This window comes from Conger conger, chromosome 4 (genome assembly GCF_963514075.1).
Source record: "Conger conger chromosome 4, fConCon1.1, whole genome shotgun sequence".
Classification (NCBI taxonomy): domain Eukaryota; kingdom Metazoa; phylum Chordata; class Actinopteri; order Anguilliformes; family Congridae; genus Conger; species Conger conger.
The window spans coordinates 11,172,468-11,187,961 of NC_083763.1; the positions used below are offsets into that span (position 1 = coordinate 11,172,468).

The 15,494-nt window shown below is 49.8% G+C and overlaps 1 protein-coding gene across 1 annotated transcript in view; it reads right to left on the minus strand.

Moving 5' to 3' along the window:
• The window catches only part of si:dkey-110c1.10 (unconventional myosin-Vb), a 29,097-nt gene extending 13,923 nt beyond the window's left edge, over positions 1-15,174 (minus strand). Inside the window, exons 1-19 of the mRNA XM_061237839.1 lie at positions 15,151-15,174; positions 13,175-13,285; positions 12,301-12,469; positions 10,260-10,404; positions 9,108-9,264; positions 8,637-8,780; positions 7,828-7,909; positions 7,138-7,245; positions 6,544-6,656; positions 5,744-6,012; positions 5,214-5,295; positions 4,604-4,744; positions 3,199-3,330; positions 2,823-2,906; positions 2,416-2,547; positions 2,197-2,294; positions 1,771-1,857; positions 1,111-1,431; positions 452-608 (exon numbers count right to left, since the gene is read on the minus strand). Coding sequence (XP_061093823.1) covers positions 452-608; positions 1,111-1,431; positions 1,771-1,857; positions 2,197-2,294; positions 2,416-2,547; positions 2,823-2,906; positions 3,199-3,330; positions 4,604-4,744; positions 5,214-5,295; positions 5,744-6,012; positions 6,544-6,656; positions 7,138-7,245; positions 7,828-7,909; positions 8,637-8,780; positions 9,108-9,264; positions 10,260-10,404; positions 12,301-12,469; positions 13,175-13,285; positions 15,151-15,174 — 2,556 coding nt within the window. The remainder of the gene's footprint in view (positions 1-451; positions 609-1,110; positions 1,432-1,770; positions 1,858-2,196; positions 2,295-2,415; positions 2,548-2,822; positions 2,907-3,198; positions 3,331-4,603; positions 4,745-5,213; positions 5,296-5,743; positions 6,013-6,543; positions 6,657-7,137; positions 7,246-7,827; positions 7,910-8,636; positions 8,781-9,107; positions 9,265-10,259; positions 10,405-12,300; positions 12,470-13,174; positions 13,286-15,150) is intronic.
• Between the last annotated feature and the right edge of the window lie 320 nt (positions 15,175-15,494).

The following is a 15,494-nucleotide window of genomic DNA, read 5'->3' on the forward strand; positions in this document are numbered from 1 at the left end:
GCCCCCCTCACCTGGTCCCCCCTCACCTGGCCCCCCCCTCACCTGGACCCCCCCTCACCTGGTCCCCCCTCACCTGGTCCCCCCCTCACCTGGCCCTCTCTCACCTGGCCCCCCCTCACCTGGACCCCCCTGACCTGGACCCACCCTCACCTGGACCCCCCCCCTCACCTGGACCCCCCTCGCCTGGACCCCCCCCTCATGTGGGCCCCCCTCACCTGGACCCCCCCCTCATGTGGGCCCCCCTCACCTGGCCCCCCCTCACCTGGACCCCCCTCGCCTGGACCCCCCCCTCACGTGGGCCCCCCTCACCTGGACCCCCCCCTCATGTGGGCCCCCCTCACCTGGCCCCCCCTCACCTGGACCCCCCTCGCCTGGACCCCCCCCTCACCTGGACCCCCCTCGCCTGGACCCCCCCCTCACGTGGGCCCCCCTCACCTGGACCCCCCCTCACCTGTCGGTAGGCACGGCGAGCCAGGGTGCCGCGCGTGAAGGCTTGTATGGTGACGGTGGCTTGGCGGATCAGCAGGTACATCTGTCTGACGGCCAGCATGCGGCACGTCTTCTGAATCACCAGCGCCGCCCGCGTGCAGCGCAGGGCGTGTGCCGCCCTGTGACCCAGAGCAACAGGTCATCACCACGACAACGGCACACCTGCGACCGTGTGTGTAACGGAACTTCAGCAATATACTGCAGCAACTACGTATCTGGAGCAATATAAAAAGTAAACATTTGCTACAGATGATAAATTAATGTTAAAAATAACCGGGACTTATTTTCAGTGTAATTTGCAGGCCTCTGACATGTTCTGTATGTGTCTGCATGTAGGCCGGGCACCAGGATCCACGTTTCCCACTTAATACGGGCTGTGATGTAAACAGCTGCTGAAGATGGATGAGGTCTTCCTGTACCCTTGAGTACAACACACACACACACACACAAAAGGCTCACACACACACACACACACACACAGACAGACATACACACACATACACACGCATGCACAGAAATAAGGACACACACACTCACGCACATGCACACACAGCCACACACACACAAACGAAGGCACACACAAACACAAAGGCTCACACACACACACACACACACACTCACCTGCGGGCCAGGCCTCCTCTGGTGTACCTCTGCAGGGTGAGGGCGGCCCTGCGGAGCCTGCGGTACCACACCCGGGCCAGCCAGCCCCGAACCCAGCTCTGCACCACCGCCCCGGCCCACCACAGCCTTTCCGCCCTCAGCTTCTCCAGCAGAGCCACCTGCCCCGCCCGGAAGAACACCTTGGTCCTGCCCAAGCAGTACTGCTCCGGGTCGGCAATGAGCGCGGTCAGAGCCCGCTGACAGCTGGCCTCCAGCTCCTCCGGGTCACATGACCCCCGCAGCAACACCCGGTACCGGTTAAAGAACTCCGTGTACGTCCACCTGGAGCCCAGAGTGAGAAATGAGGGCAATATAGCAGGTAAACGGTCATGTATACAGTAACAGTGGACACTGGTAAAGTCCTGTTTGGGTGTCGTTTCATGTACAGCACAATGTTTAATGAATCCTGTGGGTTTACAGGGTCAGGTGGTAGGGAAGTTGATGTTTGTGAAGGATTGTGGTCATTGTAGTTATCTCTGTGGGAAATTCTGACAGGTGCCAAACTTTCAGTGCTTTATGCAATGGGCATGCAAAATAGAAATGATAGATCATCTGCCACAATGAGAAGGCAAGGGAGAGGAGAAGGGGAAGGGAGAAGCTGCAGGAATGTTTCGTGTTGACCTGGACGGGTATCCGGCAGCACTGATCCGGATGGTCTCCAGCACTCCACACGCCCTCAGCTGCTGCACCGCCCGCTTAGGGTCAAACCTGGAGAGGAACATACAGCACACATACATGCAGGCACACATACACACACACACACACACACACACACACACAGTACATTACATTGCATTACACTTGTTAGCTGAAGCTTTTTTCTATCCAAAGTGACTTACAGTTGATTAGACAAAGCAGGGGAGAATCCCCCTGGAGCAATGTGGGGTTAGGGGCCTTGCTCAAGGTGTGCTGTGCATATCTTATTGTGGCTACACCAGGGCTCGAAACTACCAACCTTCCAGGTCCCAGTCATGTAACTTAGCCACACACACACACACACACAACACACACACACACACAGACACACACACTGTCTTACAGACTCACAGGAAAGGCTGTTTGAGGTCGTTGGGTTTGATACAGCGTACGTAGTGAGGAGTGGTGGAGTTCAGGGTTTCCATCAGCAGCTGCAGGGACTGGCGGAACTGCGGACCCACGGCGGGACAGACGGACATGTGTGAGAAACAGTCTTCATCACACTACAAATGGACAAGTTCAAGTCGTCATCCGTGTAGTTGCAACAAGTGACCACCGGAGGGAGCTCACCTGAAAGCCCACGGTCAGCTTGTGCTCTCTGTGGGCTCTCTTCCCAGAGCGCAGGCTGCCGTTCGGCACACTGGCCTGGGAGAGGGCGCCCCCTGCTGGCTCCTGCTGAAAGAGCTCAGCCACCAGTTCTGACTGAGGGAGAGAGGGGGAGACGGCAGATTACGGATGACCGGTGCGTTGTGCGTTGTGACTGTGCTGGTAAACAGCAGTTTCCAAAACACCTAAATAGAAAAATACCATGTGCAAAAAAAAAACTATGAATCATGGCATAGCCCTAGCCTCAGGTTTGCAGGGAAGCTACTTCCAGAGGTAAGGAATATAAAATGTTACTTATATTACTGACATTATGAGAAGCCATTGCACAAAAGCGCTGAGATGCTTTGGTGGAGGGGGGGTGTGAAAGGTACCTGGCTCGCTCGTAAGATATTGATTGGCTCCTCAAACACTGTGTCCCGGTTCTTATCCAGAAACCCGTCACACTCGTACTGAACCTAAACGGTGTGCGAACGGAGAGGAGTGAGAATCCCAGCCAACACAAAATGTTGTCACAATGTTACTTAAATGTTTTGTCAATGTTATATCATTGTGATGTTTTCTGGAGAGTCTGTGTATGTACACACACGCACATACACATGCAGAAACGTGCACACATCCAAGCACACATGCACACACACACACACATGCACCAACACACACATGCGCGCAACACACACACACACACATATACACATTGACAAAAATACACGCACACCCATGCACATGCACACACACACACACACACACCATGTCAGCAAAGTGTCGGATGATGAATCCTGTGTTGGACATGCGTGGTTTGCTGAAGTGGGGATTGGGGCTGTGGTTCTGGTGCTGGTCGTACAGTTTCCGGGCCCAGCTTTCATCTGAGCCTTTCGGCATCTGTCAGGTAGAGAATCAGAGGGGGTCAGAGAGGAGGGGTCTGCAGGGGTCAGGGGTCAGGAAGGGTCAGGTCACTGTTATCAGGCAACAGCACAGATTAATTGACATGCAGGTCCATAGGGGCATCTGTCATTCCATTCACATTACCTTTGACCTTTCACATTGCAGTTCACAGTAAATTATTAAAAAGTGCATAATTATTACAGGGACAACAAACCTAGATATATGTTTAAGGATATATCCTTAGTTTGAGATGAATACTTGCACACTGAATACTCACTTACATATTCACTTAATATACGACGAATACTGTACATAGTTGTACACTTATACCATATATTATGTTATAGATATTTAGGAGATGCTCTTATCCAGAGTGACCTTTTTTACATAGCATCCGTTTAAACAGCTGGATCCTTTTATATCCACTCAGGCAGTTGTACCCTTGAGCAAGGTGAAATACTTCATTCCATAAACCGGCGCATATGTGTGTGTATGTGTGTGTATGTGTATATGAGTGTGTATATGAGTGTGTGTGTGTGTGTGTGTGTGTGAGAGAATGTATATACAACAGAGGACAAATTACTTGTGAGGACGCCAGCCCCAACCCTGTGCAGGTGCAGACGCCCCAGGGGTGTGTGTGTGTGTGTGTGTGTATGGGAGTGTGAGTGTGTGTGTTTGTGTGTATGTATGTGTGTATGTGAGTGTGTGTGTATGTGTGTGTGTGTGTGCATGTGTATGTGCATGCGTGTGTGTGTGTGTGTATGTATGTGAGTGTGTGTATGTACGTGTGTATGTGAGTGTGTGTGTGTGTGTGTGTGTGTGTGTGTGTGAGTGTGTGAGTGTGTGTGTGTGTGTGTGTGTGTGTGTGTGAGTGTGTGAGCGTGTGTGTGTGAGTGTATGTGTGTTTGTGTGTGTGTGTGTGTATGTATGTATGTATGTGGCCTGTAGCGTAGTGGTTAAGGTAAATGACTGGGACGCGCAAGGTCGGTGGTTCTAATCCCGGTGTAGCCACAATAACATCCGCACAGCCGTTGGGCCCTTGAGCAAGGCCCATAACCACGCAATGCTCCAGGGGAGGATTGTCTCCTGCTTAGTCTAATCAACTGTACGTCGCTCTGGATAAGAGCGTCTGCCAAATGCCAATAATGTAATGTAATGTATGTGTGAGTGTGTGAGCGTGTGTGTGTGAGTGTATGTGTGTTTGTGTGTGTGTGTGTGTGTGTATGTGTGAGTGTGTATGTACGTGTGTGTGTGAGTGTGTGTAGCACACCCTGCACTCCTCATCCAGCAGGTCCAGCAGCCCCAGCGCCCCCTCGATCAGAGCGATGCAGGGCTGGTTATCGCTGAACTCTATCCGGCTCCAGGGCAGGCCCTCCCTCTCGTACTCCTCCTGCTCCAACTGGAACACGTGCTGCAGGGAGGGAGGGGGGCGGGGAGGAGGAAAGAGACAGAGCTAGACGTAAAGGGAGGTTATGAGAATCAGAACAGCCCACCAGAGATGGGAAACAAGAAATAAATATGATCCATCCTCATGCCTGTACAGTATAGGGCAGGGAGACTCTAATCTGGCCCTCGGGACCATTAGCGCTGCTGGTTTTCATTCCTTCCATCCCTCTAATATCTCTCTCTTCCTCCCCCTTCTCACCCTCCCTCCTCCTTCTCTCTCTCTCCCTTCCTCTCCTCTCTGCCTTGCCCTCCATATCCCACATCCCCATTGTCTCCTCTGTGCCTCCTTGATTTAAACCCGATGCACCATGGTGTAATCTCTGCCCAATCAGCGACATTTTTGGACTACGGACCATCAGCCAGAAAAGAGAACCAGAAGTACTATGCCCATGTGAAAAAAAGAGTATAGTTCATTCTTGCAGCCTGTCACTCACCAGGTTAAACTGCTGCTGCAGTTTCTCGTTGGCGTAGTTTATGCAGAACTGCTCAAAGCTGTTCCTGTCAAATGTCTCAAACCTGAGGGAGGAGGTGAGAGGTGAGAGAACAGCCGTCTGCAGCTTCTGCTAAATCCACACGGCTCACAGGTTTAAACGTAAGTCCCCATCGCGCTAATATACGAAGGGCATACCCTCAGACAATCTTTACATTTAAAAAGATGGTTTAAGGTGTGTTTTCAAGCAAGTGACTCCGGACCGGATCTTAGCCGGTACTGGCTGACTTCGGGCCAGAATCGGGGGATATCCGACCCGGAGTCGCTTGCTGTCTCGGTAGCATGTAACTGGTCTGTGGCTGGTCAAAGCAGGTTACACTGGTAGAGTAACCTGGCGGTCAAACTGGTGGACTAGCCGACTATATAGGCTGGTCAGCCGGTAAAAAGTGTTGAAAACCAGATTGACCGGTTTAAGCCGGTTTAAACCGGTATTTTCTGCAGGGATGAATGAGCGCTTCAGGCTCGGCCACGGACCCGTAGATGTCGAGGACTCCGATGAAGGACCGGGGCCGCTCCCTCTGCGCGCGGAGCGCGGTGTTGAGCCTCCGGACGACCCAGGCGAACAGCTGGCCGTACACGCTCTTGGCCAGGGCGTCTCGGGCCTCCGCTGCCTGCTGCCCCGACACGGGCTTGACCAGGACCTCCGCCCCCACGGCCAGCCGCCGGTGACACAGCCAGTGCGCCATCTGGCCCCGCTCCACGCCCAGCAGCCTGCAGAACACCGCCAGGGCCCGGTCCTCCGCCTGCGACAACACAGGGCCGGGTCAGGGTCAGGGACCCGTGTGCGCCACACCGCCCTCTTCTGGCCACCGGGGGGAACAGCAGGCAGAAAGACCGGTAGAGTGGACCAAAGGCAGCAGAGCTGGGTAATTATTTTTAATACTCAACGCCTTTAACACCAGGGGGGTATATCACAATGGATATGGATTACTGAAGTTCACAAAGTAAAGCCCGGAACCCTCCCAAAACTGGATCATGGACTGAAGAATAAACAGCTGTTGTGGGTTTCATACCAAACAATCTAGGCCATCCAACGACTCATGCAACCCCAATAAGGACTCAGAAAGCAGGGATCAACAGCTTATCATGAGAAACTTTCCCACAGGGACCCATTGTAAAAAAAGAAAGGGAAGAAAAGCACATTTAAGCACGGAGCAATTTAGCCTCCAGGTTGGATCTCTCTATTGTTTCTCTCTGGTAGAGGCTCATGGGGGGGGCACTGCCCCTCAGGACCACGGGAGAAGTGTACAGTCACACAGCGTTTGCTCCCTTACGTCGATGAAGCTCCGGTCGCCCCCTCTCCCGCTGGCCTGGATGCTGACGTTCCCAAGGTGCAGGACGGCCGCCAGGATCCGGAACAGCTCCATCTGCTGGTCAGCCCCCACACCTGCGGGAGGGGGGGTAACAGAGCACTTCAGATAAACCCAGCGTGGGTGCGATCTGCTGGGGGCAGCCTGTAGCCTGGCGGCTAAGGTGCTTGACTGGGACCTGGAAGGTTGGTTCATATCCCAGCGTAGCCAAAATAAGTTCAGCTGATGGGCCCTTGAGCAAGGCCCTTAACCCCAACAACAAGTCACTTTGTATAAAAGTGTCAGCTAAATCACTGTATTGTGATGGAGCCACACATTGCTCCAGGGGGGACTGACCCCTGCTTAGCCTAATCAACTGTAAGACACTTCGGATAAAAGTGTCAGCTAAATAACAGCAATGTAATGGAGCCCCACATCGCTCCAGGGGGGATTGACTCCTGCTTAGCCTAATCAACTGTAAGACGCTTTGTATGAAAGTGTCAGGTAAATAAGTGTAATGTAATGTAATGCAATGCAATGCTGTAGCGTGTGCGTATACACGTCCGCGCGGCGTCTCACCCAGGACGGTGAGCGCGTGGCGCGTGCGTTCCAGGTCGGCCGTGTCGTCTGTGCCCGGAATCCTCGTCTCCCGGCCCTGGTTAGTGTAGCGGAACTGCTCGGCCGCGTCTGTAATGTCCGCCAGCGAACAGAAAAACAAAACAATGCGGCTGTTTCTCGGGTAAACCAGCGGACATTGGTTCCCTTCTATTCGGTGAGGGGTTCAACGAAGATCTGCAGTCAGTGTACACACAGAATCATTACTGACCACCCTGTCTGTATCAGTCAGTCTGTACGCACGTGGTTACTGTCCACCCTGAATATGTCAGTAAGTCTGGACATACATGATTACTGACCACCCTGCATTTGTCAGTAAGTCTGCACACATGTGATTACTGACCACGCTGTCAGAGTCAGTAAGTCGACACATACGTGATTACTGACCACCCTGTCTGTGTCTCTAGCAGTGCACATACATCATAACTGACCACCCTGCATGTCAGTCAATCTGTATACACGTGATTACTGACCACCCTGTCTGTGTCAGTCAGTCTCTCGCAGTGCACATACATTATTACTGACCACCCTGCGCATGTCAGTAAGTCTACACACACATGATTACTGACCACCCCGTCTGTGTCAGTAAGTCTCTTGCAGTGCTGGGGCTGCAGGTCTGTTCATTAAGAGGTCAGATAAGGATCTCAGTCTCACCCAGCTTGAGGATTCTCATTTCCGGCAGGTCTCTGCCAGCGCACAGCTGATAGAAGATATGATAATTCCTCTCCTCTGGGGCCTGGGCAAGGAGAGGCATCACCAGCCAGAACTCAATCATGCAGCTCACAATACGCTGAACTCAGAATATCCATGGCAGGGAGCGCAATGCTGGAGGTATCTAACGGAATATCAATACTGAGATACAGGTCATTACAAACACTATGACAGCATGATCTATGACAGGCTGCCCAGCCCTGTTCCTGGAGATCTTCAGTCCTGAATGTTTTCATTTCATCCTTAATTTGGAACGGCTCATTCTGCTAATTAGCAGCTCCCCCAGATCTCTAGCTGTGGGAAGAGGTGTGCTTTGTTAGGGTTGGCGTGAGAAGCTACAGGATGGTACACAGAAAAAATTTATTCTTGTCTTGTAATGAGATGTTAAATCTTATTTGTTTCTCTGGAGAAGAAAGTATGAGTGTATTTTAAGTGACTGCTTGTTTCACAAGTTAGATTTTCTTACTCCATTGGCAAATCTTGAAATGAGTCAAATTCTCTCACCTCATGAAGAATGTTTTATTTAACAAAAAAGTCATAGAAATAATATAAGTCTAAAATACTTACACCAGAAATACATCAGAATGACTTATTTTCTGGTTTTTGCTGTGTAGATCTTCAGGAAGAGGGTTGGGTAGCCCTGATCTACACACATTAGGTTAGGATAAATGCCCTACGTTGAGTGCATAAGAGCATTTAGATCTGCCGACTGGTCACTTACAGCACATGAGATATTATTTACAATCGGGCACCTGGAAGACGACACGGGATTTCTCCAACAGGTAGGTCCTCATGTTCGCCCCGATGATGTCACCGTGACGCCCAAAGCCAATCTCAATATACTTTCCGAAGCGGCTGCTATTGTCATTCCGGGTCGTCTTAGCATTCCCGATAGCCTGGAGTTAATATTACATCACACAGAAACTTACACTCAAAAGAGTCATTCATCAGCCATTTTTTCTACAAAGACATTGAACATTTTGCAATAATTCAATTTTTTTTTTAATGAACAAAATGTAACCATCCTCTCAATTATAATGCAAAAAAGTGACAACTAGTGCCTTCAGCATGCACAGCTAATGGCAGCATTTAAAGTACCTGTAATTGACATGCATATATACTTTCATGCGTATACACTATCCACCGCCATTTTGATTGTAGTTTATAGATACATTTCCCGGGTTGGTATTTTGTAGTTTTCCCCCCCTCCCAGCTCTGCGTACCTCCATGATGGGATTGGACGCCAGCACTCGCTCCTCCACGCAGGTCTGCTGGGCGGCGCCCCCCACCACGGCGAAGTAACGCATGGTGAACTTGGCCGAGACGGTCTTCCCCGATCCCGACTCCCCGCTGATGATGATGGACTGGTTCTTCTGCTCCCTGGACGCACCGTCAAAACATCCATCCATCCATTATCTGAACCCGCTTATCCTGAACAGGGTCGCAGGGGGGCTGGAGCCTATCCCAGCATACATTGGGCGAAAGGCAGGAATACACCCTGGACAGGTCGCCAGTCCATCGCAGGGCACACACACCATTCACTCACACACTCATACCTACGGGCAATTTAGACTCTCCAATCAGCCTAACCTGCATGTCTTTGGACTGTGTGAGGAAACCGGAGTACCTGGAGGAAACCCACACGCACACGGGGAGAACATGCAAACTCCGCACAGAGAGGCCCGGGCCGACGGGGATTCGAACCCAGGACCTCCTTGCTGTGAGGCGGCAGTGCTACCCACTGCGCCATCCGTGCCGCCCCCGTCAAAACATCAAGAGCTTATTTCCAATCGCTTATTTTTCACCTCCTTATTGCTTTCCTTGCTCCTTTTCCTGCTCCTCGCTCCGCCAATCGGGAGAGGCCAGAAAAAGAGGCGAGAAAAGGAAGTGAAGACAGGGGAAACCGAGAATGTGAACTATGCGAATGGAATGTCCCTGGCTCCTTCAAATGTCAGTTTCGAGCCACGTCGGTTACAGACGTCGCACATATGTGGCAGATGAGGAGAGGTGAACCCAACCTTGGAGCCTGCCCATCTTCTACACTACAATGCAAAGCAATGTTTTACAGTTGCACAATTGTACCTGGGTCAAATAAAAAAAAGTATGTGAAATATTCCTGAGATGTTGGCAGAACACTCCTGCAGAAAGCAGAGCATCCTCTACTGTAAACAAAAACATCCAATTCATATTATGGAAAAAAAAATCATCTGTAAATATTTGAGAAAATAGACATCGTATTTTTACATTTTCAGTCACCTGTAGGAACGTTATAGGCGTCCCAAATCATTATTCGACCCAGGTCTGTGCACACAATGACCTTTGACCCACAGAAGCAAAGATGCTGATGCACCTAAAGGCGCGTTTGACCCCCCGACCTTATCATGGTCCGGTAGGCCTCCTCCGCCACAGAGAAGATGTGGGGCTCCATGTCGGCCATGTCCTGCCCGCTGTAGGCATCGATCACCTCCTCGCCGTAGATGGGAAGCTGCTCGTACGGGTTGAGGGCCACGAGCACAATCCCTGTGAACACCCCCAACAGGCACGTGTCGTTTAGGCTGGGTCTCGCTCAAAATAGACGTGTTAAAAACGACACGTAGCACGTCATCGTTTATCGCGCCTCCAAGTCTAGTTAAGGGCAACGCGTTTTTTGCCTTCATCACAGTCTGTGTTAAAAAGACTCCCTTTGTAACACATAAGTTGTATATTTGTAGCAGAAAAGCAGCAACTTTGACAGGAAATGTGTTGAAGCTAGCGCAAAAGTAGTAACACAAACACTGTTTTGGGTATTAATACATGTGACTTTAGAGAGGTGCCGGTGTTTGGATTCTCTGTTGTGATAAACAAATTCTCCCTTAGTACCAATGGCATAGGAGAGCTCATTCGGGCTTTTGACTGTTGCTTTCTCAGCACCTCTGTTGAAATTGTTGCTAATTTACTGCGAACAATGCACATACCGTGCAGCAAAACTTTTTTCTTCAACATTCTAAGTCAGTGTTCTAGAACTCCTTTGCTTACAATTACGAGTAGTGATTGTGACATCAGCATTAGAACATTTCAGAATTAAAAACATTCCGATCATGTTTGTGGCCTCACACCTTACTGGGTTTAAGGACCAGGATGTGTAAACCAGCAGGGATCACACTATGAGAGAAAGCCTGCATAACGTTTGACAAAATGCAGGTCACCATAGTTCATTAGGCGTCTGCCTCAGAGCTGAGATAAAGGGGCATATTATCAGCGCAGGACGCACGGCTCCACACAGGCTGCTCAAACAGACTTCCAGGGGTTCGAGAAGACCTTCAGGCTCTGTTCCGTGGTTAATGTTTGCTCAGATTCTTCAGGAGAACCGCGGTCAATAACACACTGTTTTGTACCAGTGAAATAGTTTTTTTGTTATTCAAATACGAAGCACGCAAAGGTAGGGCCACCACATTAGAGGAAATGTTATGAAAATTTATTGGCTGGTAAATGATGTTGCCTTTTTCACTTGGCATGCTTGTCGAAAGCAAGTTTTTTGAAAAATGACAGAGGCTAAAACATTTTCATCCCTCAACACTTCTTTTTTTTTATTTTTACCTTTTTAACCCTTTGAAGAGTAGATTATTTTCAACATTCTAAGTCAGTGTTCTAGAACTCCATTGCTTTCAGTCACCAGTAGTGGAATGTTGCATCAGCATTCCAATGTTCAGTTAAGATTAAGAGCATTCTAATCACATATTTTCTGATCTGAAACCATAAAGGATTAAATGCATTTACTCAGCAGAAGTAAGAAACATCCACAGTGATTTACACAGCTGATATTTTTACACACTATCAAGTTTTATTCAACTGGAGCAACCGGTTAAGCACTGTGACCAAGGGAACAGTTAACCCTTTCAGTCACAAGAGTACCATATGGCACTTTTAACCTTTTCAACCAATCAAAATTACTGTTATACTCTTGTTTTGAGCCCCTATTAAAACCCTACTAAATTTTCTCAACTTTCTCAACCAAAGCCAAACCCCCTTGGCATTTGGGTGGAGCCACTTCATATTGGGCTTGGTATTGAAAGGGTTAAAGTGCTCCACCAGGGACTTCAGCCTGCAAACCCAGGCCTCTAAATGGTAAATGGTTGGCATTTATATAGCGCCTTTATCCAAAGCGCTGTACAATTAATGCTTCTCATTCACCCATTCACACGCCAACGGCGATTGGCTGCCATGCAAGGCGCCAACCAGCTCGTCAGGAGCATTTAGGGGTTAGGCGTCTTGCTCAGGGACACTTCGACACAGCCCGGGCGGGGGGGTCGAACCGGCAACCCTCCGATTGCCAGACAACTGCTCTTACTGCCTGAGCCATGTCGCTCTAACCCCTACACCGCACTGATGTTCCCTTACAGGCAGCGGCCCAGTTTCCCAAACCCCCGCCCCCCTCACCACAGTAGGTGTAGATGCTGCTGTAGTCGAGGAAACGCACACGCAGGTTGTGCAGGACCGCTGGCTCATGGAGGAAGGTGAGAGCAGTCAGGTCGTTCTCCCCCTCCAAAATATCAGGGTTCCCTAGCGGCGGGAGGCCAGCAGGGGGCGACAGCGGGTACTGCACCTCCTACAGGACGAATTGGAAACATGGGGAATGTATTCAGTTCAGGCTCAGTGAAAATGGAGACTGAGGTTTGTTTGAGGGTTTTAAATTTATAAAATTGATTGTTGAATTACAAACAAGTTCTTGTTGATTGAGTTTTGTCAGCAGAACAAGGTGACATAGGTGGACAATTCTTGCAGTGAAAGTGGGGGTTCAGCAGTGAAAGTGGGGGTTCAGCAGTGAAAGTGGGGGTTCAGTAGTGAAAGTGGGGGTTCAGTAGTGAAAGTGGGGGTTCAGCAGTGAAAGTGGGGGTTCAGTCGTGAAAGTGGGGGTTCAGTAGTGAAAGTGGGGGTTCAGTAGTGAAAGTGGGGGTTCAGCAGTGAAAGTGGGGGTTCAGTAGTGAAAGTGGGGGTTCAGTAGTGAAAGTGGGGGTTCAGTAGTGAAAGTGGGGGTTCAGCAGTGAAAGTGGGGGTTCAGTAGTGAAAGTGGGGGTTCAGTAGTGAAAGTGGGGGTTCAGTAGTGAAAGTGGGGGTTCAGTAGTGAAAGTGGGGGTTCAGCAGTGAAAGTGGGGGTTCAGTAGTGAAAGTGGGGGTTCAGTAGTGAAAGTGGGGGTTCAGCAGTGAAAGTGGGGGTTCAGTAGTGAAAGAGGGGGTTCAGTAGTGAAAGTGGGGGTTCAGCAGTGAAAGTGGGGACCCTGTGGCAGCAGAGTAACTGGTCGGTGTCGGTCACCCTGCCATCGCTGAGCTGCAGCAGGAGCTGTCCGTCACCCGGGCTGAAGTCCTGCAGGAGGCTGGCCGACGCCCACACTGTCTCGGGGTCTGGCACCCACACACTCGCACCCTGTGCACACAAACACACACACATCTACTGTTACACACACACACACACACACACCAATCTCTTCTGTCACACACACACACAGACACACACACATCTACTGTCACACACACACACACACATCTACTGTCACACACAAACACACACACATCAATCTCTTCTGTCACACACACACACACACATCTTCCGTCACACACAAACACAGGGCCACAGCTGTCACTCCTCTCTCATTCTGCCGCTATTTTTCTTACACACACGGTCCCACACAAACACCGTGTCACATACTATCACAGGGTTAGAGAAAATATTCAGATGGACACACATAGTGAAAACCCTCATCAGGATTCACTGACATATCAGGGATCTGGCACACAGGCACATATACAAATGTATGCCCAACACACACACACACACACACACACACGTGAATACACAAGCAATATATACGCCTCTCCTCTGCTCCCAAAATCTGATAATACTGAAAGAATTTCCTTCATTTTCTTCAAACTTTTTCTGTACTTTCGAGAAAGGAGAAAGGATGATTTTCAGCGCCGCACAAATACACTTCATTCCAATGCTGGACGCACAACGCCGTCCAGCTGCGCATTGTTTTCAGACAAAACCGCAACATATGCCACATATGCTCACAACAGCAGGTGAGCAGGCACTCTGAAGTATCTCCTCACCGTCTCATCTCCGCTGCGAGATACCCAGCGCGGCGGCAGGCCCCGCCCCCCGCCCGGGGCCTTCTGTCTCAGCAGAAATCTCCCATCTCCCCCGTTAAAAATTAACGTCAGTCATGCCTCTCTTGAGGGCTCCGGTTACTCATTATCTCCATCACGAGAGACGGTCTCGTTCGCTCTGACGGAGTGCTTCCTCTTTACCGTTAAAGTCGCGCCCTCTCATCCTCCATACCCCCAGTTCCAAACCACATCAAACACTGACCCCGCCTCCAACCGCTATCGCCGGGAGGAAGAGCAACATGCGATTAATCACAAGACGGGAAACGCAACGCTAAAGAAACGCATTCAGCACCTGTGAGCTAGCTACCTGCTATCCTTCATCTGTCTTATGTATTTATAGACACGTCTTTAAAACAATTACACCGAGATGGGACCTGTGCAAAAATAATAATAAAATATATATTTTAAATCTCATAAAATATTCTGACGCAGATGAAATAATAAAACCATGGACATTATATTTTTTCCAGAATGTTTTTTTGGGGAATACTTTCACGTATCGTATCTCCTATCGTTCTCTTGGTGCTGTTTTAATTTGCAGGTAACTGTTGACCAGCACAAAAGAACCGTCAGGGTTGGGAGCAGGGTGGTTAACACCTCGCAGTAAGGGAGCCGTAACCGTTTTCCTGGCATATGCGTGGGTTTTCCCTGGGTACTCCGGTTTCCTCCCACCGTCCAAAGACATGCACCCCAGGGACTACAAGCGAAAATAAGCCTCCCTGGCTGACATTCACATAAAAGTTGGAATACACACTAACTAGTAGTGACAGCGGATGTACTGTACATCTTTGTTCTTCAAGGATCGAATATCCCATATGTACCCTGAAACAACAGTAATGCTCTATTTGGGTACAAATGAGTACATGTTCCAAGCTGCAAAAAGGTACAATTATATACTGCTGGCTAGGGCCGCAATTTTATGTACCTATAGGGTAGCGCCCCAGCAGTAAGCATTTGGACTTTTTTAGGCACTTTTCGTACCTTTATTTCTGAGAGTGTAATGTGCATTGTCCCTGTTAAACTTTTATGACTGTAGGACTTTTTCAAACAGCAGCACAGGTAACACAATAAGGCCAGTGGGCCGATAGAGAGGGATGATAGAAATTCTTTGTGCACACGCCCTACCTTAGTATAGAGCTCTGTATTCATGGTCTTCCGGAGGGGAGGATATTCCGTGTCTGCCGGCAGAAAAGGGGGGGGGGGCTGAAAATAGGGCTCCAAGTTGGGGTGACACAGGAACGGGATGCCCTCTTCGGACCGGTCTCTTCCCTGCTCCGGCGTTCTGTAGAAGTGCAATTCCCTGCGTGCACTTTGCACCACCGGAGAGAAGGAAGGAGACAGGATCGCCTCCAACCGGCAGGTTAACCGTTAACCTGCGGAGCTTTTTTTTTTTTGGAATGTTTTGTTTTTAAAAATTCTAAGTCAGAACCCCCTCACTTTCAATCACCAGTAGTGATTGTTACATCATC